Raw genomic sequence first — 27,713 nt, forward strand, 5'->3', positions numbered from 1 at the left:
GCATCAATTGGCACTACCGACAGACAATCCCCCTCCTGGAATCAGAATCTGTCTTGCTGAGTTCTTAAAGCATCCTCAGTGTTAGTCCCAGCAGATCTCTGGCGCCCCCTGTCAACCAAAAACAGAACAAACGCTTGGCTCTACCTACTGTATCAACTCTCACCCTCTAGCTTAACACTGAGAGCTGTCAATGCCACTAAAACACATTTTAAAACGCCAAATGAAGGACTCTTGTCTCTCAAACCCATGCACAGTTTAAGTACAACTTTTATTAATACTGGAATCATCACAGTGCGTTTTGTTACATTAGCAGTGACTAAAGTTAACAAAATTAAAAGGATTAATATTACAAAAAGAAAGACTTGTCATCAGCAACAGAGGCAAAACAGCCTTGGAAAAAAGGGCACAATAAATTAAAGAAGAGAAGGAGAGAAAGTAGAAGACAGACAACAGCACCTGTAGCATTACGTGACTCCATTGGAGGGAGGGGTTTTTTTGTACAAAAACATATGCACACATCATATCTCTTCACAACACCGTAATGAAAATAATGACTTCATTAAAAACTGTGGCGACGGTCAAGTTCACAGACGCAGTGGTTTAGCTTTCATATTGGATTGGGCTTTGGGAAGAGGAAGGGGAAGAGAGAAGAAACCACAGAGAATCCACAAGTGATAAGACATTCAGTTCTGTTACCATGGCACCTGGAAGTCACCTCCTCCCTGCCTGACTACATCTCAGGAGCTGACAGCGTTGAGTTAACGGATGGTGACATCGTTGTGGGGTGACTTTATTGGCCTTTTTAAATAGACGGGGACAGGCTGTGTGTGGGTGGGAGAGTGGGCGTGTAGCCACCTTGTGTCGAGAGTCTATGTTTTCCCATCAGTGTCAGAGATCCTCAACATACGTCAGGGCAGACTTCACGAGCACGAAGACGCACCGACGCAACGCCTGTAGACAATGTAAACAAACTCCTCCTAGACCACGTACAGTATAACCTCCATACAGGACCTACACCCCATAGCTGCCCAGCTCTGCCCTCACATATGCTTGAACATAGTAATTACAAGCTAGTTAAAATAAAAGGGTTTGGGCTGTTTGGCCACCGTATAACGGCGCAAAGCGATTTGCAAGGTCACAGTACGGCTGTGTGTCTACTGGTGGCACATTAACACCAGCCTAAACTATAAAGGCATACAGTGTTACGGTCTATGTTGGCCAGAATGACTATAGTCCAGAGGTTTTCCTGACAGTCACGCACTCTTTCTTAAATGTTCTTACAGTAATAAGGCTGATTAACCAAGCTCTTATCCAGGACCAAGAGTGTTAGGCAAGAGTGTTGTGTTAGGCAAGGCATCATGGAGACCAATGAGACCCATAGACTCCTGTTACATATCCAGTATCCCACATTATGAATGAGTTCCATTGTTATTTCTACATAGCTTAGCGGGGGGAAAGGTATTAAATCGCACGCAGTGAAACTCAAAAGGCAACGAAAGCACATTTTCCTCTATTGAAATTGTGAAAGAGACCTGTATAAGTGTATTCAAAAAGCTATTTAAATAAGTGGAATTTGCGACCGAGGCTGTATTGCAGAGACGAAGAAGTGAAAAATACATCTCTACACAGCACTGTGTAACCTTCCCTCAACATGAAGAGAAAACACTCCCATCAACCCATTTGCTCCATTCCCCACAACGACAGCACTAACACCATGGACACGCCACCCGTGGCTAGCACAACAGGATACACAGACAAACAACTCACCCGATTCGAGAGAGAGATAAGTCAAATGGGCAGTTATCGCAAATTAACACTCACTTCGAGTGAAGTTAAGGCTTAATTAAAATGATTTCATTAGCTATAATCCAGCCAGCGTGAGACATCATATCTTGTTCTCAAGGAAGTGCTGTTCTTTTAATGTGGAACTAGCTTTTTATTGTGACGACTATGTTATTCCCTGTCCTTGCATTAGCACCCAGCGGGAAAGGGCTTCAGTCAAAGCCCTGTTGGGGGTTTGGATTTGGCTCTGGCTCAAGAACTGATGCTGAGGCAGCCTATGGAGTGAGTTGCTAGTAGGAGTTGGAGTTGTGGTGGATGGGTGGATAAGAGGTTTAAAAGCAACACGTTCATTCATTGAATAAAAGTGGGGGTAGCCAACTGGGCCAAATCTAGTTAAATCAACGTTGTTTCCACGTCATTTCAAACCCATTTCAATCGAAGTGATGACGTTTAATCAACGTGGGAAACGAATTGAATCTGCAAGAAGTCATCAACGTCAGGGCATTCCGTCTTTTTTTCACCCAACTTTTAACCTTAATCCAATGACATTGCGATATCTTTTGGGGATTTCATATTGAATTCTTGTTAGATGACAACTCAACCAAATGTAAATCAAAACTAGACGTTAAACTGACGTCTGTGCCCGGCGGGAGGATGGCGAGAACCAAGGGATAGTGAGGAAAGAGAGTCTGGACCCAGACAGCCCAGCTGTGGGAGTGTGAGGGAGTGAGGTGACTGCTAGTCATCCACCATGGGGTCTTGGGAGAGTGTCACCTCATCCCAGACAGAGAGACACAACTGAGAATGACATCCCTGTAGTTTCCCCTGTAGGGGTCCTCTCAGTCCCAGCCAAACACACACTCGCCAACAGCCCTGTCTCACTCACCCTGTCTTGTCCCTGTGCCACATCCTGTCTTTCTCTCGCTCTAATGCTCTGACAGAAGTGACGCTTACAGAGTTGGGTTCTCGGGAACGGCAAGGAGCATCACACACACTCAGAATGAAGCAGAGTAATCCAAGCACGACAAGAAATTGGAACAGAATAATTGCCAGAGTTACATCTGCACATTTAAAAAGACAGTAAACATGTTTACCTTTTTGTTAGATAAGAAGTTGCATTGTTAAATTGGCTAATAAACACACTCCCATATTGCTGTCATACACTGTACATTTGACATTTGCCTTTTTAAATTCAGTAATGCGAAATAATGTGAGTTGAACTCCTTTTGAAAAATTCTAGCGATTTGACTTGCACAATTAAGTGTTCACCTTCTTATACAGTATATGCATGTATATATGTGTATATACATGTACATCGTTATGACCTGTGCTTTGCAGAAATTCTCTGGATGAGCATCCTCTGGTCCAGAATGCACTGTGGCAGGGGAGGTCACTTCCACCCTGGGCTGCTGGTCACTTCCACCCACACTGCTGGTCCCTCCCCTTCCTCCGCCACTCCGCCCCACACTCACCTACTCCCACACACACATGCCCTCTTCAGCCCCTCGCTGGAGTACTATTTCGGAGTTCATGAGAAAAGTTCTCTCTGGCAGATGAGCGATATTCTACAACAGCAGGTGTTTCTCTCACCTTCTCAAAGCAGATCCTCGCTTTAAAACAGCCACAGGCATTTCTGAAACAGTGCTCCGTTTAGGCGAAATAAATAAATAAGCATTGAGACACATTTCGTAATGGCCATTGCTGTCAAGGGGAGGACATCAACAGTCACTGCTAGGGAGCATGGACTAACCCATGAAGTTCATCACTACCCTACAGCACAACGGTCAGAATAATGCTCTCTCTGCCTGCTCAGAACCTATGTCACTGTGATATACTGTTCTCTGGAGATGATTTAAAAAAAAAAATATTGCTAAAAGCAAGACTACAGCATAACATTATTGCAAAAATATGGCAACATAATTTTATGAAAGGTTACTCTATTTTCATACAGTTTCTAGTCTTGACTTCCTCCTGTGCGTCTGACTCTGAACTCGGGCTTACTGTATGAACAGGCAGTGAAATACTCCTTCCATCTCTCTCCGCTGCATCAACTCTCTTCCAGCTAACTCTGTAAACATAAATACCCCCCTTCTTCCTCCCAATCTGGCAACCCCTTACATTATCCTCACTGTTTCTCCCTGGCTATAGTCACTCTTTCATTCTAATGTCCTTAGCAAAGCCAGCTCCCGCATAAGTCTGCACAAGGTTCAAATTAGCTATGGATCTCATGTTTGAGATTCACAACAGGTGATGACAAGTACAGCAGCTTACCATCCCCCTCTTTACATAAATGTTATGATCTACATTATAAATCCGTTTTTGGAATTCAACATTTTTCAGCACGGACCCATTGTACATAACCATTCCCGCAATCCAGTATCCTTCCGTTCCCATTTCCCACCTTTCTTTATCACTTCCTTTTTCGATCTTCCTATTCTCTCACCAATTGAGCTGCTTCGCTCACTGGTCCGTGGCACGCATTCAGCACACCGCATGGCAACCAACTGCCTCACTCCCCCAGCACCCTCGTCTCATCACATAGTGTGACCACACTGACTCCTAGTGGTCACACTAGAAATTAACCTTCAAAGTGCTTCAGTTTTCCATGATTTTTCAGTTTTTTTTTTAACACATCAGGCAAGGACTTGAGAAAAGTCCAGGGCCAAAGTTAGACAGCAACTGTCATGTGTACTTGAGCATGCCTGATGATTGCCTGAAAGTTAAAAAAAGAGAACCTAAACCTAAGATAACAGCTTCTGTTTCTCCTCCACTCCGCAAGCAGAAAATAAAACGCATGTATTGCTCCATTTCCTATTAACATGTTCTCTCTGGATTTAGAAAATATATACGCCTGGCTTCATTTTGTGGTTTCTCACACAGTGGTAACAGGAAATCAAATGTCACAATAAAAACAGTCCACTGGGCACAGACGTCAATTCAATGTCTATTCCACGTTGGTGCAATGTAATTTCGTAAAAATTACGTGGATACAACGTTGATTTAGCCAGTGTGTGCCCAGTGTGAGGGTAACAACAAAACGACACAGAGGAGAGAAGCCCCACTCTCAAATACAACCAGCTGACCTGCAGCAGAACTCTGCCCACCTCGTACACACACGCGCACACACGCACACTGTTAGCCATGGTTTAAAGCTAACAGTGCGTCGTCAGAGCCTTGTGACCTGAGCCAAAGGGAGAGGGAGCGATGGAGCCCCCATTGACCCCACTTTTCATCTGTCTCTCTGCCACCTGCTTCCCTCTGCTTTACTCTAGAATGGGGGGGGGGGGGGGGGGGGGGGTAAGAGGTTGGGTGAGGAGTGGGGGGTTGTGGGAGGAGGTGGAGAGGGTGGCTGGAAGTCCAGGTTCCTATAAACAGTCCCTCTCTCAGCAGTCAGTCCAGTCCAGACAGAGTCTCTATATACAGTCTGAGGATCCCGTGGTGATGGTGGTGCTAATTAAACAAACATGCGCCCAGACACGATAGAGTTATAGTGGCCAGAGCCTGTCATTATTATTCATGATTTACTTTTTCATTATCAGCATTTTTATTGTTATTTATCATTTACTTCTAATTAAACTTTTTTTTTTGTAATCTTCTGTTGTCATATTTACTTCTTTACTACAGAGTCAGTACTGTATGTAGTGGTTGAGGCATCTCGGTGGGTGCAGGCTGCGCTCCCTCCGCTCCGTTGTGCACCATCACAAAATCCTGGGCGCTGACCTGTCGTTGGAGACGGTCTTGCGGAGCCGCACGCCCCTGCGGATGGACACCAGCACGTCGGTGCCTGACCCGGGGGCCTGTGGGTCGTGCTGGGGGGCCGGGCCAGGCGGGGGGTCATCAGGGAGGTTGGGGAAGGGGAACTGTCCCTCCCCAAGGGCATGGGCACTGGCCACCAGCTCTCCTATCTTCTCCACCAGGCTGTGGCGGTTAGCGGCTATCATCTGGTCCTCCTCAGAGCCGTGCTGGACATACACACTCATCTCCATCGCTCCCCCAGACCCCCACGCTGTGTTGGGCAGGCTCAGACGCTTGGGAGAGGCCTTCACATACTCCAACGCGTTGGGGGAGGAGTCATCCGCCACGGAGAACACACACTCCTCACTGCCCACACGTACCGGAGGCCCGGGGTACCCCCCAGGAGCATCAGGCACCGTGGGTGTCTTCACTGGCACTATGGGCGGGCGGATGGGGATGGGGCCCGCGTTGGACAAGGTGCGTCTCACACCCGGCTTGGTGGATGGGGTTCGGCGGATGGTGGCAGTCCCAGGGGTCCCAATGCCCCCTCCCCCTCCAGGCACTCCGCCCTGGGCCCCACTGGGCAGACCAGCGGTGCTGGCCGGCCTCTTGGTCTGGATCATACGTCGGTAGTTCTGGCCGATGTTGCTGTGGCGGGGGATGGTGGAGGACTTGTCAAAGTCCGTTGACGCCTCACCTTCAGCATCTCCATTCACAGAGTAGCAGTCATAATCCGACCCTGGGGGAGAGAGAGAGAGAGAGATAGAGGGGTGTGGTGTGTTATTCAGAGGATGAGTATTGCATGTATTATGCTGTTGGGGACGGTTTCCTTGAGAGAGGACAGCGAGTGCATTCTCTGTTGGTTAATGTACGTGAGGTTGACTTCTGTATGTATTGGATGTTTACTCTACGAGCGAAGGAGTGTACTTGTCAGAGTGGTACCCTGAGAGGGGATAGTGTCCTCGGAGCAGGAGGGCGTGGTGGTCTGGGTGCTGTAGCCACTAGAGTACTGCAGGGAGTCCCTGTTGCTCTTCTGCTGCTCCATGCTGAGACCACGGGTCAGGACCATGGCCAGGTCACTGGCTGCTGGAGACACCTCTTCGCCGTGCTGGGAGGAAGCGACAACACGTTGTTTTTATTCATTAAGCAGACACTCTTATCCCATGCGACTTACATCAGTGAGTGTATACATTTTAATACTTTGTTCTCACTGGTCCCACCGTGGGAATTGAATGCTCTACCGACAGAGCTACACGGGACTAGTGGACTGACACATGATTAGGATGCTGACTAAGGATCTAACCGTATCGCAATCAATAGCCTTAGCAAACACTTATCACATGGTAGGAGCACAGGACCACTACCAAGCACAATGGACGGACTATAACCACCAAACTCCAATCCGGGGTAAAAATCCAACAGTTGTGTTATAGCAGCATGTGTCTTGTATTCACCACCATTGCGAGGTAAATCTGCATATTCTCTGTTACCTTGGCAGCGATGGTGGCGGGGGTCATTCTGGACCTCTGGACATCGTCTGGGTGAGCACCAGCATATCCCTGGGAGCCCGGGGATGCCTCGCTCTCCTTCAGCCTATCCAGGGGCTCCTTCCTCCGCTGAAGCGTGGCAGCCAATGGCTGCTCATAAGAACCTGCCTTGGACCAATCCTGAAGAGGTGGGTGTGATTAATAAGAAGCAGTGAAAAGCAACAGAGCAAACTCTCCAATGAGAGAGACCCGTCCACTATCCAGCAGTTTGACGCCTTTCATCTGGGTACAGTGTGGGGGGTAGTGTGGGGGAGGATTCCTCATCGTGTGTGTGTGAGTGTTTGGTATTGGGCCAAATTGATGAGTGGGTTTATTGGTTTGAAGCCTTTTGAGTTTGTGAGACTTGGAAAGGTGAAATGGGTGACACCCAGGGCCTGCTCAGTTTAGCAAATCACCACACAGTAGATTTGAAACCAGGGGGTGAGACTGATGGCCAACGACAACACAAAAGGCACACAGGTCAGGGAGCAAAGTAACGAAGTCACGAATGAGTTAAGCAGATGGTGAAATGAAAAGAAAAACCTGGTGAAGAAGCGTTAACTCAAGAAGCACAAATGAAAACACAAAACAAAAAATTCAAAAAAAGAACTAAAAACTGCAAAGAAAAGTGTACAGATGAAAACAAACCTTCCAGCAAGGAACCTTTGATGTGGGAGAGGTAGTGTTGGATCCAGGGGAGTAGTTATAGGGTGGGGACGCAGGAAGTATGACAGAGAGAGGCCTGATGGAGCCAGTGTGAGAGAGAGCAGGGCGGAAGGTAGCGAAGGACGAGCCAGACTGCGGAACGGAGAGACAAGATCGGGATCGTCAGAGCGTCCATCAACGCCAAAGGCTTATGGGAGGAGCCTTTGTGATGTGACCTCTGGGTCACAGAGACATACTGTACATGCACAAGAGTACGTGCATGTGCACTCCCAAACGCACGCATACACAAACTGTATAAGTAGCAGAAGAAAAGAGGGCAAAGACAAGAGATCAGCGGTGACAGAGCAGATGACCACAAGTTGACCTGGACTGATGAAGAACACATACTTAGGGAGACCATCCTGCCGGTCAGTTTTACCAGCTTCTCTCATACACATATACAGCACAACAATACAGTATGCAATACACAGATGACTAAAACGAGCATGGCTATGCATTCACATTCTTTTCAAAGTCAGTTAATCGTGTGACTGATATTGGATCGTGTGTTCCAATATGTTTGCACGCGTTAGGACAGGAGTGCGAGGCAGCTGTTGTACTTACCGTTGTGGGAGAGCTGCACTCACTGACTGACTGGCAAGTCTCGGATGCCTCTGAGGATGCAGAGCTTGATGACTTCTGCAGTAGGACATAGAGGTCAAAAAGAGACGGTATGAACGCAAAACCAAGAGACGTCGGGCAGAAGAGTTGAGGAAATAAAAACCAAGGAGGGGGCGGAGCTACGTTTCAGCACTGCAGCGACATCCGTGACGGCAGTCATACCTGGCTGGTGATGTCAGAGGGCATGGGCGAGGGAGGCTTGGAGTAGACGTTGGCGTCCTGCGATATGAAGCCTGAGTCGTGGGAGGAGACGCTGCTGAGGCGGTGAGCGTTCCCCGGCGGCGGGTGGGCCAGGCTGCGGTAGCGATAGGACGAACTGGGTGAGTGAGTCTGAGAGCCTCCGGAGGAGCGGGAGGCGCTACTGTGGGCGCTGTTCACACTGCTGCAGTGGGGTGGGGCCAGGGTGAGAGGGTGGTGAAGGGGCAGGGAATAGGGTCAGGCAGGGTGAAGGGAATTATTTAAGGGAGGGTGATATCATATAAACCACATGTATGAAGCAAGAGGTGGAGAAGGTGTGAGATTGAATGAGGATGTGTAGTGATGGATATGGGAGAGAGTGATGAGGTGAAATGAAAAAGGGTAGCGAGGTACAGTGAAGAATGGGCCAGAGAAGCAGAGCAAGTGATGGGCAGAGTTCATATGAGAGAGACGGGTAGTTTATATGATGGTTAGAGTTCATATGAGAGAGACAGGTAGTTTATATGATGTGTAGAGTTCATATGAGAGAGACAGGTAGTTTATATGATGTGTAGAGTTCATATAAGAGAGACAGGTAGTTTATATGATGTGTAGAGTTCATATGAGAGAGAAGGGTAGTTTATATGATGTGTAGAGTTCATATGAGAGAGACAGGTAGTTTATATGATGGGTAGAGTTCAAATAAGAGAGACCGGTAGTTTATATGATGGGTAGAGTTCATATGAGAGAGACGGGTAGTTTATATGATGGGTAAAGTTCATATGAGAGAGACGGGTAGTTTATATGATGGGTAGAGTTCAAATAAGAGAGACAGGTAGTTTATATGATGGGTAGAGTTCAAATAAGAGAGACAGGTAGTTTATATGATGGGTAGAGTTCATATGAGAGAGACGGGTAGTTTATATGATGGGTAGAGTTCATATAAGAGAGACAGGTAGTTTATATGATGGGTAGAGTTCAAATAAGAGAGACAGGTAGTTTATATGATGGGTAGAGTTCAAATAAGAGAGACAGGTAGTTTATATGATGGGTAGAGTTCAAATAAGAGAGACAGGTAGTTTATATGATGGGTAGAGTTCATATGAGAGAGACGGGTAGTTTATATGATGGGTAGAGTTCATATAAGAGAGACAGGTAGTTTATATGATGGGTAGAGTTCAAATAAGAGAGACAGGTAGTTTATATGATGGGTAGAGTTCAAATAAGAGAGACGGGTAGTGTATATGATGGGTGAAGTTCATATGAGAGAGACGGGTAGTTTATATGATGGGTAGAGTTCAAATAAGAGAGACAGGTAGTTTATATGATGGGTAGAGTTCATATGAGAGAGATGGGTAGTGTATATGATGGGCGAAGTTCATATGAGAGAGACGGGTAGTTTATATGATGGGTGAAGTTCATATGAGAGAGACGGGTAGTGTATATGATGGGTGAAGTTCATATGAGAGAGACGGGTAGTTTATATGATGGGTAGAGTTCAAATGAGAGAGACAGGTAGTTTATATGATGGGCAGAGGTTAAGATGAGGACATTTCCAAGTTGGAGTTGAAAGTAGAGAGCAGCAGCAGTGAAATAGGGGAACCCAACCAGAATAGGGGGGAAAGAGGCACAGAGAGTAGAGAAGCCAACCACACAGGAAGAGAAAGAGGCCGTACAAATACAGAGGAATGGGAAGTGATCAAACCACAGGAAATAGAGAAGAGGACAAACACCAAGGGTAAGTGTGAATGTAGAGTGGAGAGGTTGGGAGACACACACATGCAGGGATGGGGATAGACATGTTGAGCGTGGAGGGGGGTCAGAGGTAGAGGGTTGGGGAGGGAGAGGAGGAGGAAACATGGAAAAGACAAGTTAAGAGTGTGAGAACATGTGAGAACCAAGCATGGGTAGATTAGACACACAGGGTACAGGGCAGGGTAGCTGGCATGCCCAAAGACATGGCCTCCCAGACAGTGACACAAGCGACACACACACATAAACATAGACACATAGACCATGTCACCACATCAGAGCACTGCCGTGACAAGCCTGAGAGATACTTCTTCAGAATAGAGGACACCACTTCAGACCTAACAACTGTCCTACTTCATCACACATGGAAACAGGGATTATTTTGAAAAACACTCCACAACATTGTAATATACATGTCATGTGCTATTTGTTATCATCAAACGAGTCTGTTTTAAGTTGAAATAAAGTTGTAATTTTCACCACTAAGTGAAAAAAGACGGAAAAAAAGTTTAGTGCTCTGAGTGTTGCATGCCATATGACGCCATCTGTGATTAAACTCTGTGAGGACAGACGACATAACAGACATATGGACCAGCAGACAGACGCTCAGCAGACACTCATACAGACAGACGCTCAGCAGACACTCATACAGACAGACGCTCAGCAGACACTCATACATCATCCACACACCTAGGCTCAAAACAAAAACAAAGAATCCCCCCCTTTGTTGATCAAATCAAATGAATCCATGTCAATACAAAATGTCTGTATTTCTTGTCCATGTGTCCTGTCTCCCTCTGGTTCGTACCTGCACATGCTGCTCTTCCTGGAGCCAGAACTGCTGGGGGAGGAGGGAGGGGTCTGGTAGGACCAGCTGTAGTCTGAACCCTTCAGGTCTTTGATCACCTGGGAGAGAGAGAGTCAATCCAATTGGCACCATATAAGTGTTATACAGTGGTTCCTCCTTTAAAAGTTGCGTCATACTGCGGCACACCTTGATGGCTAACGCAGCATTCTGTGGCACTTTATCTATTTGTCAGCCATTTTTTCCCTGTTAATGCAAGTTATTGCTAGTTTGACCACCAGAGGGCATCTTTGAGAAGCATTTGATAGTCTTCTATATTGCAGGCACGTGGGAGACCGCAGGCTGTCCTTGTAAATAAGAATTAGTTCTTAACTGATTCCATATGTGTTATTTCATAATTGTCTTCACAAGGGCTGATTTCAAGGTTTTACTGCTAACCTACAAAGCATTACATGGGCTTGCTCCTACCTATCTTTCCGATTTGTTCCTGCCGTACATACCTACACGTACGCTACAGTCACAAGACGCAGGCCTCCTAGTTGTCCCTAGAATTTCTAAGCAAACAGCTGGAGGCAGAGCTTTCTCCTATAGAGCTCCATTTCAATGGAATGGTCTGCCTATCCATGTGAGAGACGCAGACTCAGTCTCAATCTTTAAGTCTTTATTGAAGACTCATCTCTTCTGTAGGTCCTATGATTGAGTGTAGTCTGGCCCAGGGGTGTGAAGGTGAACGGAAAGGCACTGGTGCAACGAACCACCCTTGCTGTGTCTGCTTGGCCGGTTCCCCTTTCTCCACTGGGATTCTCTGCCTCTAACCCTATTACAGGGGCTGAGTCACTGGCTTACTGGTGCTCTTCCATGCCATCCCTAGGAGGGGTGCATCACTTGAGTGGGTTGAGTCACTGACGTGATCTTCCTGTCCGGGGTGGCGCCCCCCCTGAGTTGTGCCGTGGGGGAGATCTTTGTGGGCTATACTCGGCCTTGTCTCAGGATGGTAAGTTGGTGGTTGGAGATATCCCTCTAGTGTGGGAGCTGTGCTTTGGCAAAGTGGGTGGGGTTATATCCTGCCTGGTTGGCCCTGTCCGAGGGTATCGTCGGACGGGGCCACAGTGTCTCCCGACCCCTCCTGTCTCAGCCTCCAGTATTTATGCTGCAATAGTTTATGTGTCGGGGGGCTAGGGTCAGTCTGTTATATCTGAAGTATTTCTCCTGTCTTATCCGGTGTCCTGTGTGAATTTAAGTATCCTCTCTCTAATTCCATCTCTCTTTCTTTTTCTTTCTTTCTTTCTTTCTTTCTTTCTTTCTTTCTTTCTTTCTTTCTTTCTTTCTTTCTTTCTCTTTCTTCCTTTCTTTCAGAGGACCTGAGCCCTAGAACATATGCTTCAGGACTACCTGGCCATGATGACTCCTTGCTGTCCCCAGTCCACCTGGTCGTGCTGTTCCTCCAGTTTCAACTGTTCTGCCTGCGGCTGTGGAACTCTGACCTGTCCACCGGATGTACTACCTGTCCCAGACCTGCTGTTTTCAACTCTCTAGAGACAGCAGGAGCGGTAGAGATACTATGAATGAACGGCTATGAAAAGCCAAGTGACATTTACTCCTGAGGTGCTGACCTGTTGCACCCTCTACAACCACTGTGATTATTATTATTTGACCATGCTGGTCATCTATGAACATTTGAACATCTTGGCCATGTTCTGTTATAATCTCCACCTGGCACAGCCAGAAGAGGACTGGCCACCCCTCATAACCTGGTTCTTATCTAGGTTTCTTCCTAGGTTCTGGCCTTTACATTTACATTACATTTAAGTCATTTAGCAGACGCTCTTATCCAGAGCGACTTACAAGTTGGTGCATTCACCTTATGATATCCAGTGGAACAACCACTTTACAATAGTGCATCTAACTCTTTTAAGGGGGGGGGGGGGGGGTTAGAAGGATTACTTTATCCTATCCTAGGTATTCCTTAAAGAGGTGGTGTTTCAGGTGTTTCCGGAAGGTGGTGATTGACTCCGCTGACCTGGCGTCGTGGGGGAGTTTGTTCCACCATTGGGGTGCCAGAGCAGCGAACAGTTTTGACTGGGCTGAGCGGGAGCTGTACTTCCTCAGAGGTAGGGAGGCGAGCAGGCCAGAGGTGGATGAACGCAGTGCCCTTGTTTGGGTGTAGGGCCTGATCAGAGCCTGAAGGTACGGAGGTGCCGTTCCCCTCACAGCTCCGTAGGCAAGCACCATGGTCTTGTAGCGGATGCGAGCTTCAACTGGAAGCCAGTGGAGAGAGCGGAGGAGCGGGGTGACGTGAGAGAACTTGGGAAGGTTGAACACCAGACGGGCTGCGGCGTTCTGGATGAGTTGTAGGGGTTTAATGGCACAGGCAGGGAGCCCAGCCAACAGCGAGTTGCATTAGTCCAGACGGGAGATGACAAGTGCCTGGATTAGGACCTGCGCCGCTTCCTGTGTGAGGCAGGGTCGTACTCTGCGAATGTTGTAGAGCATGAACCTACAGGAACGGGTCACCGCCTTGATGTTAGTTGAGGGAGTTTTTCCTAGTCCCTGCGCTTCTACACCTGCATTGCTTGCTGTTTGGGGTTTTAGGCTGGGTTTCCGTACAGCACTTTGTGACATCAGCTGATGTAAGAAGGGCTTTATAAATACATTTGATTGAAATTTGATTGATTCACTCTTATTCTACAATGTAGAAAATTGTAAAAAATATACAAAAATCCTGGAATGAGTAGGTGTGTCCAAACTTTTGATTGGTACTTGATTGACTTCTTCGGGCTAGGGGGCAGTATTCAGAAGTTTGGATGAATGAGGTGCCCAAAGTAAACTGCCTGTTACTCAGGCCCAGAAGCTAGGATATGCATATAATTGGTAGTATTGGATAGTTTCCAAAACTGTTAAAACAATGTCTGTGAGTATAACAGAACTGATATGGCAGGCGAAAACCCACTTATTACAATGGCTGGGAATGGGAATATAAAAGGAAGACCTCCCAGATTGCAGTTCCTAGGGCTTCCACTAGATGTCAACAGTCTTTAGCAAGAGTTTCAGGCTTGTTTTTTGAAAAATGAGCTAGAATTTGTAGTTTTTCAAAGTGGCTCCCATTTTGGCTGTAGTGTTTGTTGCGCATTCCGGCGAGGGTGTGCACTTCGTTATTTATCTCCGGTAATGGTCTCCGGTATTCTCCGTCTTAAATGTTATTGTTTATTTACATATTAGGGTACCTGGGGATTGATTAGGAATGTTGTTTGATATGTTTGGAAGAAGTTTATTGGTAACTTACGGGATTCATTTGTATGCATTTTGAACGAGGGAAACCGGTGGATTACTGAGTCACGCGCGCCAATGAAACTTACTTTTTTGAGATATAAAGAAGGACTTTATCGAACAAAAGGACAATTTGTTATGTTGCTGGAACCCTTGTGATTGCAACCAGGTAAGTGATTTATTTTATCGCTATTTCTGACTTTCCTGACGCCTCTGCTTGGTTGGAAAATGTATGTAATGCTTTTGTGTGCGGGGCGCTGTCCTTAGATAATCGCATGGTGTGCTTTCGCCGTAAAGCCTTTTTGAAATCTGACAAAGAGGCTGGATTAACAAGAAGTTAAGCTTTTAAATGATGTATGACACTTGTATTTTCATGAATGTGTAATATTAGGATTTCTGTAATTTGAATTTGGTTCTCTGCAATTTCACCGGATGTTGTCGAGGTGGGACGCTAGCATCCCAATGATCCGTGAGAAGTTAATTAATTTGATTAATATTATGGTGTTTCTATTCCATGAAAATGAAAAACCCTCTGGGTTTCCATAGGATGGAACAGAAAATATGGCGCTGTACAACGTGACACTCATAAATTCAGGGCGTTGTCAGATTGTCAGTGTGTAAATTCAGACTGTTTCGCTCTCGGAGCGCACTGACCGTTCGGGCCAAGGAGTAGGGTTGATTTGAGCATTCTGGCCTTACAACAGCAGTCAAGCACCCAAGCTAATATTGGCTAGCTTGCTAGCTACTTCCAGACACAAATGAGACCACTCTGACCATTTTACTCGCCCTAGCAGAGCTAGTTAGGCAGTTTTTTGTGTTAACCAGAGAGTTGGTGACTGTAACTGTACTGCTGCTAGCAATTCAGTTACGCTTTTTTGCCTGAAAGGGGGAAATATGAGAATGATTCACATGGACGTGTAGCGTTAGCTTCAGTTGTAATGAACGAGCTGGTAAACTGCATGCTTCCCTTATAGGAACTCCTAGGCATTACTAATCAAACTCTGTACAAACAGACATCAATAGAGCACATTATCATATTATCACATTTGGGTAAATGAATAGCATATTGCTTGCTGGTGCACATTATGATGCTATTCTTGTTATGGCACATTTCACTCTATCACACAAGCACTGTTCCATCTAGCATCTAATGACCTCTGTCTAGACGGTGGGACTGAGAGATGGTGCATTATACTAAAATAGTAGGCTAAAAATAATACAAATATCTCAGAAGAGAGTGTCGGTACCTGCTCGCTGGCGGGGGGGAGTTTGTGGGGATCAGTGGTCAGCACAGTGAGGTCATCAATAATGGCCTGGAGGTGAGTGATCTCTCCCAGCATGGCAATCTCTCCATTCTGGTCAAAACAACGAGACTCATTTCAGTCAGTGTTATTATATATGGCAATAGCACTGGCCTTATGTGAATGACTGCAACTGTTCAGCTTTGACTCAACACTAGAGGGCAATGTCAACATATTTTAGCTGGTGGCTTATTTACTCCCCCCCCAAGTTAGGTTTCAGGCCCTGACAAGTCTCCCCTCCTCCTGTTTCATCTTCACTCTGGCCCGATCCCAAATCATCCCCTAAACCCTTCATCCTGTGCCCTTGTGGAGACTTGATAGGATTTGATTGGTATGAGCAACGTGGTAATAGCTCCAACTCGCCCTCTGTTAGGCTAGATGGAAGTTTTACCATATTGCTTATACCAATCAAATCCTCTCAGATCACCACAAGTGCATAAAGCGTAGGGCTTAAGGGACGATTAGGGATTGGCCCCATGTCTCACCCCAGCTCCCTGGTGTTTCCCCTCCCCATACAGCCCCTGCCTCCCCTCCTCCAGTCTTACCACTACAGGCTGCAGGAAGCCGATGAAGGTGCAGAAGCGTCCCCTCTCCTCCACCAGAGCTCTGCGCACCGCCTGCTTCTCTGTCTCCTCCATCAGCAGGTACATGTCATTCACATCATGCATGGCACTATCCAGCTGGGGCTGCAGGTCCCCTCGGCCTGATCAGCCAGGCGGAAGAGCACAGGGGACAGGGACAAGGAGCAGGGAAAGGGAAACAGAGGGCAGGGGCATAGTATACAGGGAGTGGGGTATCCGGTATGTAGAGAGAATGCAGGTAGTGGGACAAGGAAGAAGGACCAAAGGAGGAGAAGAGGGTAACAGAGAGGTCACAAGGAAAAACCAAAGCGTGACACAAAAGAGAGAGGAGGAGAGAAAGAAAAGATTAGAACTGTATGGTGTGTCTGGGCTTGAAGGGACAAATCTCACCCCTCCCCTCCTCTCATCCCTCCCCTCCTCTCATCCCTCCCTTCTCGGTCCCCCAAGCCAATGACAGACACCATGGACACAGGACAGAATGATCTACAAACTCTACACTGGTACTGTATCTACATGAGCTAAACAGAAATGCATACGGACATTAAACAGACTGACATCTACAGAAGTAATGATGGAAAATGAGCAAAAAAAAGCAAGTCTTCAAAATGTCTTGTAATGTTAAGTCATGCAGCAGGGAGTAGTGTCAGAGACGGCCATGATAGAGAAGATAGGGGGGAACCTTCGACAACAGCAACCAGTGCTGTGAGCAGAAAGAGCTTTAGAACAACAAGTCATGCAGGAGTCACAAAGGTCACAGGACAGCATTCCAGAGGCCTCAGAAAGTAGACAGACTTTTAAAAGGTTACAGCTAGTAGGCCTAACTAGCTGAAGAAGAGTGAATCAGGCCAAATGTATTGCAGTGATGTAAATCACTTAGCTTTTGACTATCTCCCAAAAGTATTTTTTGGGGGCATGGGAAAACCCCTCTACTCAGAATACATGTCAAGAAGAAGACGTAGCATAGCATAGCAGTGTTGTGGGACGAGAACCACATACTTACCCTGGATTTCTACAGAAGGGAAATCAACCACAGACAGAGAGAGAGAGAGAGAGAGAGCGAGAAAGAGAGAGGGAGAGAGGAGGGGAGAGAAAAATGGAAAGAGGAAGGGACAACAAAGATGGGTTGAGAGGAGGAATTGGGGGACATACAGGGGGTCAGAGGGGTGACAGAGGTAAAGGAGAGAGAGCAGAGATTGTTGAGCTCATCGTTAGGGTTAGTACAAGGAAGCCATCACAGCTCAGTTCACGGCCAAAGTGCGCACGGTTAGAGCAAAAACACTGTTGCCAAAATCAAAACCAACTCAACCTGGTAAAGCAACCCAACATCAATGTTCCACCGGTTTTAAGATGAAATACACCTCAGTTCATCATTTTAGGTTCTTGCATCTGCCTGGCAACTGTCTAGAAATAGCCTTAAATAGACAACGGTATTTATTGGCTGCTGGATCAGAGTGAACTGCATCATCGCGAATGAGGGAAGGCCTGTCATTATCATCCTGACCACCAGGGGTGAGTGTTGCTCTATAACCTCAGTCTTCACTAACAGGGAGTGGAGCTATGTTCTCCCTCACTGCGCCTTCCCTCATTTCACCCCCTCACTCTAGTGATTTGAGGCGATAGCCCTTTTAAAGACCAAACTGTAATCGTCAACAAGCTACAATGCCTTGGCAAAGGATCTCACCTTGAGGATTTGACCTTGACATTTTCAGCACTACTACTACTACTGTAATATCATGCTGAAGGGGAGACGCGGCTGAGACTGTTACATTCCAGAGAATGTCCGGGTTAACCTATAGTTATACAGCCCAAACAAAATGCAAAACCTGCAATGTTTTCAGAGCGCTGGATAGCCGGAGAGGGCAGTTTAGGAGTGTTCAGCCATGCTAGCTGTCAGTCGGAGAGAGAGAGAGAGAGAGAGAGAGAGAGAGAGAGAGAGAGAGCGAGAGAGAGAGAGAGAGAAGAGGAGCAGCCTACCTTTCCGGGCCTTCTTCTGCAGTTTCATGGTGTCTGAGGACTTCTTCTTGATCTCATGACGAGATCTTTTGTACTCTGGAGGAGAGAGCGGGGACAGAACGTCATCCATATTGGCCCAGGAGACAGAGGGGAATATGATTGAGGTACCCTGTGTGTGTCTCACCTCCATCATGACGTTTTCATCATGGCCACCTAGTCATCCCCCTCATTCCTACTTGGCATATATCACTCCTCACCTCTCCACCACGTGGTGAGCGTTCTGGCACAACAATGGTTGCCGTGCATCACCCAGGTGGGTGCCACACATTGGTGGTGGATGAGGTGAGTTTCCCCCTTACTATGCAAAGCACTTTGAGTACCTCAGCTTGTAGAAAAGCACTATGTAAATCCAATCCAATATTGTTATTATTATTATTATTATTATTATTCACCTTTGGCATGGTCCTTGTCCAGCTGGTTGGCTGTCTTCTTCCAATCCTCAATCCTGTCCTGGAGAGGAGTGATCAAGCTCTCCATCAGGGCACTGGGAGGACAGAGGGAAAGAGAAAGCACGAGGTTCAATGGGTGTGTTAATTAACGGTTATAATAATGACTTACTTAAAAAAAAAAGGTAACCTGCTTTTTCTCCCCAATTTCATGATATCCAATTGTGATCCAATTACAATCTTGTCTCCCAAACAGGCGCGGGAGAGGCGAAGGTCGAGTCATGAGTCGTTCGAAACATGACACGCCAAACAGCGCGACTTTACACCTGCCCGCTTAACAAGGAAGCCAGCTGCACCAATGTGTCAGAGGAAACGCTGTTCAACTGATGACCGAAGTCAGCCTGCTGGCACCAACCCCACCACAAGGAGTCGCTAGAGCGCAATGAGCCAAGTAAAGCCCCGCCCAGCCAAACCCTCCCCTAACCCGGATGACGCTGGGCCAATTGTGCGCCGCCCTATGGGACTCCCGGTCACGGCCGGGTTGTGACACAGCCCGGGATCGAACCCAGGTCTGTAGTGACGCCTCAAGCACTGTGATGCAGTGCCTTAGACCGCTGCGCCACTCGGGAGGCTACAATGATTTTATTTTCCGTTTAAATGTAACAATTTGGCTTCAGCTGGTACACATATGGAACACGTGGACAAAATGAATCTTTGCCATGATGAATTCTAAAAATGATATGTTTTCTTATGAACCATGGAAAATATAAGCTCTAAGAAATACGATCTTTGGAAAGGGAAAGCGGTTATATACATTTTCCTTTGTGGTTCGTCCCACTTCACTATTTGTGGTATGTTGCACATCTGCACACCCCCGTCACTACAGGACGAGCTGGGAGTCCCATGGTGGAGTGTGGAAACTGCAGCCTCCCAGGTCGACCACTCACAGACTGACATCGCAGTGCTGATGTGTGCTTCACCCCTGTTTACAGTGTGGCGCAATGTAAACGGGTCAGGAGACCGGTTTTGATGTGCCACCACACGGTGAGGAAACTTTTGTTCCCAGAAATGCTTTGTAAGGAATGTAAACACCCCAACAAGACACCACCATCATCATCATCACAGGCACCATCATCATCGGCATTATTATCATCATCATCCTGGTCATCATCATCCTCATCACCCCAGACACCACAATCATCATTATCGTCATCATGGTGATAGCCTCTGATTTGGAAAAGTCATTCGAGACTACAAACTAAATAGAATGGATTCCTTTCTTTGAGGTTTACTGTGCGGTCTAGAACAGAGCAGGCTGCTGCCGGTGGTGCCATTCATTTAGCCTAAGTGTCTGAGAGAATAGTCTACAGATGTCCTATAATGAGGTGCTTGGGATTTGGGGAGAGGGGAGGGAGGGAAGATGGAGGACTGGAGCGGAGGAGGGGGAAATGGAGCGTGTTCGTCCTCACATTCTGTTTTCTCCTCCCTCCGTCTCCTGTCTGCATCATGCATTTTAGGGAGAGAATGTTCCAGTCTAGATAGTGTGTAGAATAACCCGTCTGAGGTGATCTTGTGTCTAAATCCCACCAGTGTTCTGCCCTGCTATTTCCACATTACCACAGACCCGGCCCAAACACTGGGATAGACTTACATGGAAAACCCATGACTGGTACCTCACTCAGTGGAGGATGACACGTGTGAATTCACTCTTCTAGCATAAAGAGAGTCTGGGCAGCAGGTAACATAGCGGTTAAGAGTGTTGGACCAGTAACCGAAAGGTCGCTGATTCAAATCACAGAGCCAACTAGGTGAAAAATCTACCGATTTTTAAATAAAAAAATGTATATATATTTCACCTTTATTTAACCAGGTAAGCTAGTTGAGAACAAGTTCTCATTTACAACTGCGACCTGGCCAAGATAAAGCAAAGCAGTGCGACAGAAACAACAACACAGAGCTACATGGAATAAACAAGCGTACAGTCAATAACACAATATAAAAAAAGAAAGTCTACATACAGTGTGTGCAAATGGCATGAGGAGGTAAGGCAATACATAGGCCATAGTAGCAAAGTAATTACAATTTAGCAGATTAACACTGGAGGGATAGATGAGCAGATGGTGGTGAGCAGATGATGGTGTGTAAGTAGTGATACTGGTGTGCAAAAGAGCAGCAAAGTAAATAAAAACAATATGGGGATGAGGTAGGTAGATTGGGTGGGCTATTTACAGATGGACTATGTACAGCTGCAGCAATCAGTTAGCTGCTCAGATAGCTGATGTTTAAAGTTAGTGAGGGAAATGTAAGTCTCCAGCTTCAGTGATTTTTGCAATTAGTTCCAGTCACTGGCAGCAGAGAACTGGAAGGAAAGGCGTCCAAAGGAGGTGTTGGCTTTGGGGATGACCACTCCAACCGATGTGCCCTTGAGCAAGGCACTTAACCCTAATTGGTCCTGTAAGTCTCTCTGGATAAGAGTGTCTGCTAAATGACCTAAATGTAAATGTAAGCCTACCACATATTCTCATGTCAATACTGTTGTAGCCTCTGAACAAAATCAAGGGTCACAGTTTGTCCAAAGCTTACCACAGACTTTCAGAAGGTCAGCCAAGGAACATGGATGGGATGACAGCTACTACTCATTACTGTTGGCTACCATCGTCAAAGATATGGTTTACACAGAGCAGTGACTGACAGTTCTTGGGACCAGTCCCCACTAATGGAGTGATGGCAAGGACAGAGCTAGGCCTATAGGACGATGCCTGCGTAAGAGAGTGGGGCTTACTTGGTGAAATGGCGCAGTTTCGCCTCGATGCTGCGATGCCGCATGCACATCCTGGTAAGCGCTGATCCAATGTCTCTGGTGGCGCCTGAAAGAGATCACAATACAGAGGTGGTTAGGGAAACATTTGGAAAATGTCCAGTCAACGTAATGTATACTGCAGACCGACAAGCCAGACAGACCACCAAACCAGACTGCCCACTGAGGTCCGTTTAATATTCACTCCAACAGACAGCAGCAACCTTGAGGTAATATACACACTCCTGCCCTAGTCCAAATAAAGATATCAAGGAGAGCCTTTTTCAGAGGCCTACGCAGTGTGTGTGTGTGTAGTGTACAGTATGTGTACAGTGTGCGTGAGACTGTGAGTGAGTAACCTGTAACTCTGGTAAACATTAGGCTATTTATAGCCGAGAAAGTTCATTTGGGAAAAAGCTGACCCGTGAATCTGAGTGTGCCACTTCACTTGCTTCCAAAGGTGAGCCAAGCAGCCCTGGAGTATTACACCACTGGTGTTACTGGCTTAAAAAGAGCCTCAGGGAGTATATTAAGGACCAAAATATTATTTGTCACATGCTTCCTAAACAACTAGACTAACAGTGAAATGCTTACTTACGGGTCATCTTCCAACAACGCAGAGTTAAAGATAAAGCAAAAAATATATACACTGCTCAAAAAAATAAAGGGAACACTTAAACAACACAATGTAACTCCAAGTCAATCACACTTCTGTGAAATCAAACTGTCCACTTAGGAAGCAACACTGATTGACAATACATTTCACATGCTGTTGTGCAAATGGAATAGACAAAAGGTGGAAATTATAGGCAATTAGCAAGACACCCCCAATAAAGGAGTGGTTCTGCAGGTGGTGACCACAGACCACTTCTCAGTTCCTATGCTTCCTGGCTGATGTTTTGGTGACTTTTGAATGCTGGCGGTGCTTTCACTCTAGTGGTAGAGCATAGTGGCGCTACCAGGAGACAGGCCAGTACATCAGGAGACGTGGAGGAGGCCGTAGGAGGGCAACAACCCAGCAGCAGGACCGCTACCTCCGCCTTTGTGCAAGGAGGAGCACTGACAGAGCCCTGCAAAATGACCTCCAGCAGGCCACAAATGTGCATGTGTCTGCTCAAACGGTCAGAAACAGACTCCATGAGGGTGGTATGAGGGCCCGACGTCCACAGGTGGGGGTTGTGCTTACAGCCCAACACCGTGCAGGACGTTTGGCATTTGCCAGAGAACACCAAGATTGGCAAATTCGCCACTGGCGCCCTGTGCTCTTCACAGATGAAAGCAGGTTCACACTGAGCACATGAGCACATGTGACAGACGTGACAGAGTCTGGAGACGCCGTGGAGAACGTTCTGCTGCCTGCAACATCCTCCAGCATGACCGGTTTGGCGGTGGGTCAGTCATGGTGTGGGGTGGCATTTCTTTGTGGGGCCGCACAGCCCTCCATGTGCTCGCCAGAGGTAGCCTGACTGCCATTAGGTACCGAGATGAGATCCTCAGACCCCTTGTGAGACCATATGCTGACACATGCACATTTGTGGCCTGCTGGAGGTCATTTTGCAGGGCTCTGTCAGTGCTCCTCCTTGCACAAAGGCGGAGGTAGCGGTCCTGCTGCTGGGTTGTTGCCCTCCTACGGCCTCCTCCACGTCTCCTGATGTACTGGCCTGTCTCCTGGTAGCGCCTCCATGCTCTGGACACTACGCTGACAGACACAGCAAACCTTCTTGCCACAGTTCGCATTGATGTGCCATCCTGGATGAGCTGCACTACCTGAGCCACTTGTGTGGGTTGTAGACTCCGCCTCATGCTACCACTAGAGTGAAAGCACCGCCAGCATTCAAAAGTGACCAAAACATCAGCCAGGAAGCATAGGAACTGAGAAGTGGTCTGTGGTCACCACCTGCAGAACCACTCCTTTATTGGGGGTGTCTTGCTAATTGCCTATAATTTCCACCTTTTGTCTATTCCATTTGCACAAAAGCATGTGAAATGTATTGTCAGTCAGTGTTGCTTCCTAAGTGGACAGTTTGATTTCACAGAAGTGTGATTGACTTGGAGTTACATTGTGTTGTTTAAGTGTTCCCTTTATTTTTTTGAGCAGTGTATATACAGTATATAAAAACAATGAGTAAAAATAACATGGCTGTATACAGGTATTAGCAGTACCGAGTCGATGTGCAGGGGTGCAGGGGTACGAGGTAATTGAGATAGCTATGTGCATATAGTAAGGGTAACGTGACTAGGCAACAGGGTCGATATTAAGTTAACATGCGAGTAGGAAGAGACACATCTGGAGTTTTAGTATCTAATACACACAATCTCTTGGTCTGATAACCTCTTACATCAGGGTTTAATCTCACCAGTGGTGACAGAGGTATGACCCTGTCATGATCAGAATGGGAGCGAGACAAAGACAGACAGGGTATTAGGAGTTTAACAGGGAGGATCAACAGGGGGCGATATAGAGGATTACAACCAGCCTCCTCCTGAGCCCAGCTACTTTCCACTCTGCTGACTGGTAACTGAAAATTGGGGACTCTAGAGCGCTGAATCCAAATTTCTGGACACGACACAAGGGGTTTAACACCACCCTATCCACACCCCTCTCTCTCTACCTGGGGGTGGCTCTGACTACACCCCTATCCCTACTCGTGCCCCAGTGGGGAGTGGGAGGGCAGGGAGAGGGATTACCCTAACTACATCTGATTACTCCTGTTGGACAAGCAGACCCTTCCACATCCGATAAGTGCAGAGAAGCCAGCTCCTTCACCTGAACCTAATATCATCATATTACTACTTCCTGTCTCCCAGTGGCTCATTGACACTGTGTGTGGGTGTGACCTGAGCTGAGAGACAGCAGGATCCGATCCGAGTCAATTCGAGCATCCAGCCCCCTGGCCCGGGTCCACCCCATCCCCATCGTTACAGCCATCAACCTGACACATTTCATAATGAGAGATCTGGGGCTCCTGTGACCTTGGCCTTATCTTGGTGAAGTCATACCTATAGGACTGGTGAGAGAGACGGGCTCCTAGTATATAAATGTATACACATGAGAAGGGGGGGGGGGGGGGGGGGGGGGGGGGGGGGGGGGGGGGGGGGGGGGGGGGGGGGGGGGGGGGGGGGGGGGGGGGGGGGGGGGGGGGGGGTACTTGTTCATTTGTGACAGTCATTTTTGACAAATTATGTCTAGAGATGATGCCTAAAGTCAAATCAGTGACTACTGCACAGTAACACACACAGACAGAGACAGAGACAGAGACAGAGACAGAGACAGAGACAGAGACAGAGACAGAGAGAGAGAGAGAGAGAGAGAGAGAGAGAGAGAGAGAGAGAGAGAGAGAGAGAGAGAGAAACACTAAAAGGCCAGTCTCTGTGAACACACACTGTTAAGATACAGAGAAGCTGTATTCATAATTACCCAGCAACCATTCATTAATCCAGCCCAGGGCAACACCCCTTACCCCTACCCCCCAGCTACCCTCTACCCTCCCCCCACACACACCCCAACACACAACACGCACACACACATACGCAATGAGAGGGGGCGTTTTCTAACCTCACTTTGAAATAGTGTCTAATGTCATGCCAATAAAGTACCTTGAAATTGGAAATTGAGAGAGTGCAGGAGAGAGAGAAAGAGACTGGGGGAGAGAGATGCATACATAGTGACAAAAAGAGAGAGGGGAGCAAGTGAGATGCAGTGAAAGAGGGAGAGAAAGGGAGAGAGAAAGAAAGAGAGACAGGGAAAAGGGAAAGTGAGAGAAAGAGAGAGAGAGAGAGGCAGTGCTGAGAGGGATCTCCTCACACATTCTAATGAGCTGACTGCTGGGGAGAGAGTGTAATAGCCTGTGTGTGTGTGTGTGTGTGTGTGTGTGTGTGTGTGTGTGTGTGTGTGTGTGTGTGTGTGTGTGTGTGTGTGTGTGTGTGTGTGTGTGTGTGTGTGTGTGTGTGTGTGTGTGTGTGTGTGTGTATGTGCGTGTGTGTGTGTGTGTGTGTGTGTGTTCGCTCCTTTTAATATATTCCCTTCCTGTTTTATATTCTTATTAACTTCCTCTCTCTCTCGTAACAACATCCGCATGAGATCAACAACAAGATGAGGAGGGAGAAAAAACTCCAGGCTCACATCTGGGCAACAAATTAGGCCAGCGTATGTCTAGCTATGTGTGTAGCTATTTGTGTGTGTACCTATGTCTGTGTGTGCTTGTCTTAGAAGGGTGAGGAACGGGAGTAAAATTAAGCAAGTTTAATCTGACAGTCTGTGAGGATTTAAGTCACCCCCCCCCCCCAGCACACACTGTATTTGTAAAGTATGGGCAACCTATAGCTCAGTCACTATACCCTGTTCAGCTATAGGTCATCCCCTCATAGAGAGACAGCCAGTGAACTAATCCTGAAAGGAGTTCCTCTCCTCTGTGTAATCTGCTGTCGTCCCCATCTGCTCCTGCCCTAGCCCCAGCACAGCACAGCACAGCCAGTCTGTGTTTACTGTTAGCCTCCCTGCCCGTAACCCTCCTCCCTGCAACACTCCCCTCCCGCAAGGAACCCACAGGAAGCCAGCACATATTGATTTTTCCCATGACATTTAGTCACCAACACCATGGTGATGGAACAGGCTGATATGATAGAGAGAAAGGGAGAGGGAAGAAAGAGAGAGCAAGGAGCGGGTGCATTGGGTGGATTATGAGAGGGAGTGGGAGAGAGAGGGGAGTGGGAGAGAGAGGGGAGTGGGAGAGAGAGGGAGGCACAGGGAAAGGGTGATAAAGCAGGGTGACAGAGAAGGTAACATGGAGAATGACAGGGAGGAATGGAGTGATCAGTCATTAGTGTTCCCTCTATCTCTTGCTCCCTACTCGATTTCCTCAGCCACACACCCTGTCAGGCTGCAGGCACCTTTAGGGTGCTAATACAAGTCAGCTTGTTCCCTCACTACACCCCCCCCCCCCCCCCCCCCCCCACCCCCCGTCAATAAGGCTATCTAACGGTAGAAGTAGAGGATGTGACTTTTTTTCTTCTTTACTGATTTATCAAAGCGGGAAAGTCGGGGTCATGACAGCCTTGAGAATTTCCTTGCAGGTAAGAGAGAATAAGCCAAGGCTCCACTGAGATGGAGTGGAGAGGCAGCTGTTCAAATACACACAGTGGTGCTAACAGCTAACATCCGCGCGCCCCTGCAGACTCTGACCTATGGAATCAACACTCAGGCCTAAACAAACAGCAATAGGACTCAACAGGATTCAATACTACACAGACATCCACACATCAGACCTCCAGCCACGTGGTCTCCGTAGCAGTAGGAAAGTGTGTGAATGTGAAATCCCAGACGCTAATCGTACATGCTGATTCCTGACCCTGTCTTTTCATCTGTTCTGTGGGACAGCTGCTAGTGGTTTCCAAGATCTCCTCAAGTGTATTTCCTGGAGATAAGGCATGTATGGCGACCGCAGAAGCAGACAACCAACCCAGCCACTGTTGCTAGTCTCTGCCCAACCCACTGCCCAAACACACGCAGACACACAGACAGCCCCCCACATTCACAGCTTCCTGTAAAATACTGCAGTATGCAACCACTCCAAACATACCACACACACACACACACACACACACACACACACACACACACACACACACACACACACACACACACACACACACACACACACACACACACACACACACACACACACACACACACACACACACACACACATACACCATCTGATAGAATACACCACTGCCAGTCCAAAACACTCACTAACGCAGACATATCTCAGGTCTCATAAACACTATAACTCGTCTCCATGGTAGGTGAAGCACAGAGCAACACAGCACGAGACGTGTTCAGTTAACACACGGGGGAGAGGAGGCCAAGCCAGTCTGCACTGCATATGTATGGATCTTTATTAATGCCCTGATGAAGTCACTGGGTGGAGAGCAGTAGATCAAAACACACACGGACAGGGCTGAGTGGCGGCGTGGAGAATTATTCATGAATTGAGCAGGTCCATATCCCACTGCCATAAAGCATCCAGCCTTCTAAGTTCCTACTGCATCTATGTCACATACAAACCTTAACATGCACCCAAAATACTCAAAGATGAAAAGTAGTGTGGGTGTGTGTGCGTGCATGCGTGCATGCGTGTGTGTGGACAGTAAAGGTGTCATTAATACAGCCCCTGCTGTGGGCGCCCCACCCTCCTCTTCTCTCTCCTGAAGGGAAAAGGAGGGGACGCCACATGTGATATTCCTCTATTTACTCTCCTCCCTC

General features: G+C 47.3%; 1 protein-coding gene across 3 annotated transcripts; it reads right to left on the reverse strand.

Annotated features, from left to right (window-relative positions):
• Positions 1–249: 249 nt before the first annotated feature.
• Positions 250–21,572, reverse strand: LOC120047006 (protein MTSS 2-like). 3 transcript variants are annotated; one of them, XM_038992562.1, is made up of 12 exons: positions 21,434–21,572; positions 18,658–18,749; positions 18,227–18,301; positions 16,217–16,374; positions 15,618–15,725; positions 11,107–11,204; positions 8,532–8,664; positions 8,313–8,387; positions 7,692–7,841; positions 7,008–7,184; positions 6,460–6,625; positions 250–6,256 (listed from the first exon to the last, which is right to left on the reverse strand). In XM_038992562.1, exons 1-12 carry the CDS (start codon positions 21,481–21,483, stop codon positions 5,481–5,483), a joined length of 2,058 nt encoding a protein of 685 aa, XP_038848490.1. In that variant the 5' UTR covers positions 21,484–21,572; the 3' UTR covers positions 250–5,480. The 3 variants fall into 3 exon arrangements, with proteins under 3 accessions (XP_038848490.1, XP_038848484.1, XP_038848498.1); XM_038992556.1 differs by having other exon boundaries at positions 8,532–8,751; XM_038992570.1 differs by lacking the exon at positions 7,692–7,841 and having other exon boundaries at positions 8,532–8,751.
• Between the last annotated feature and the right edge of the window lie 6,141 nt (positions 21,573–27,713).

This window comes from Salvelinus namaycush, chromosome 1 (assembly GCF_016432855.1).
Source record: "Salvelinus namaycush isolate Seneca chromosome 1, SaNama_1.0, whole genome shotgun sequence".
Classification (NCBI taxonomy): Eukaryota; Metazoa; Chordata; class Actinopteri; order Salmoniformes; family Salmonidae; genus Salvelinus; species Salvelinus namaycush.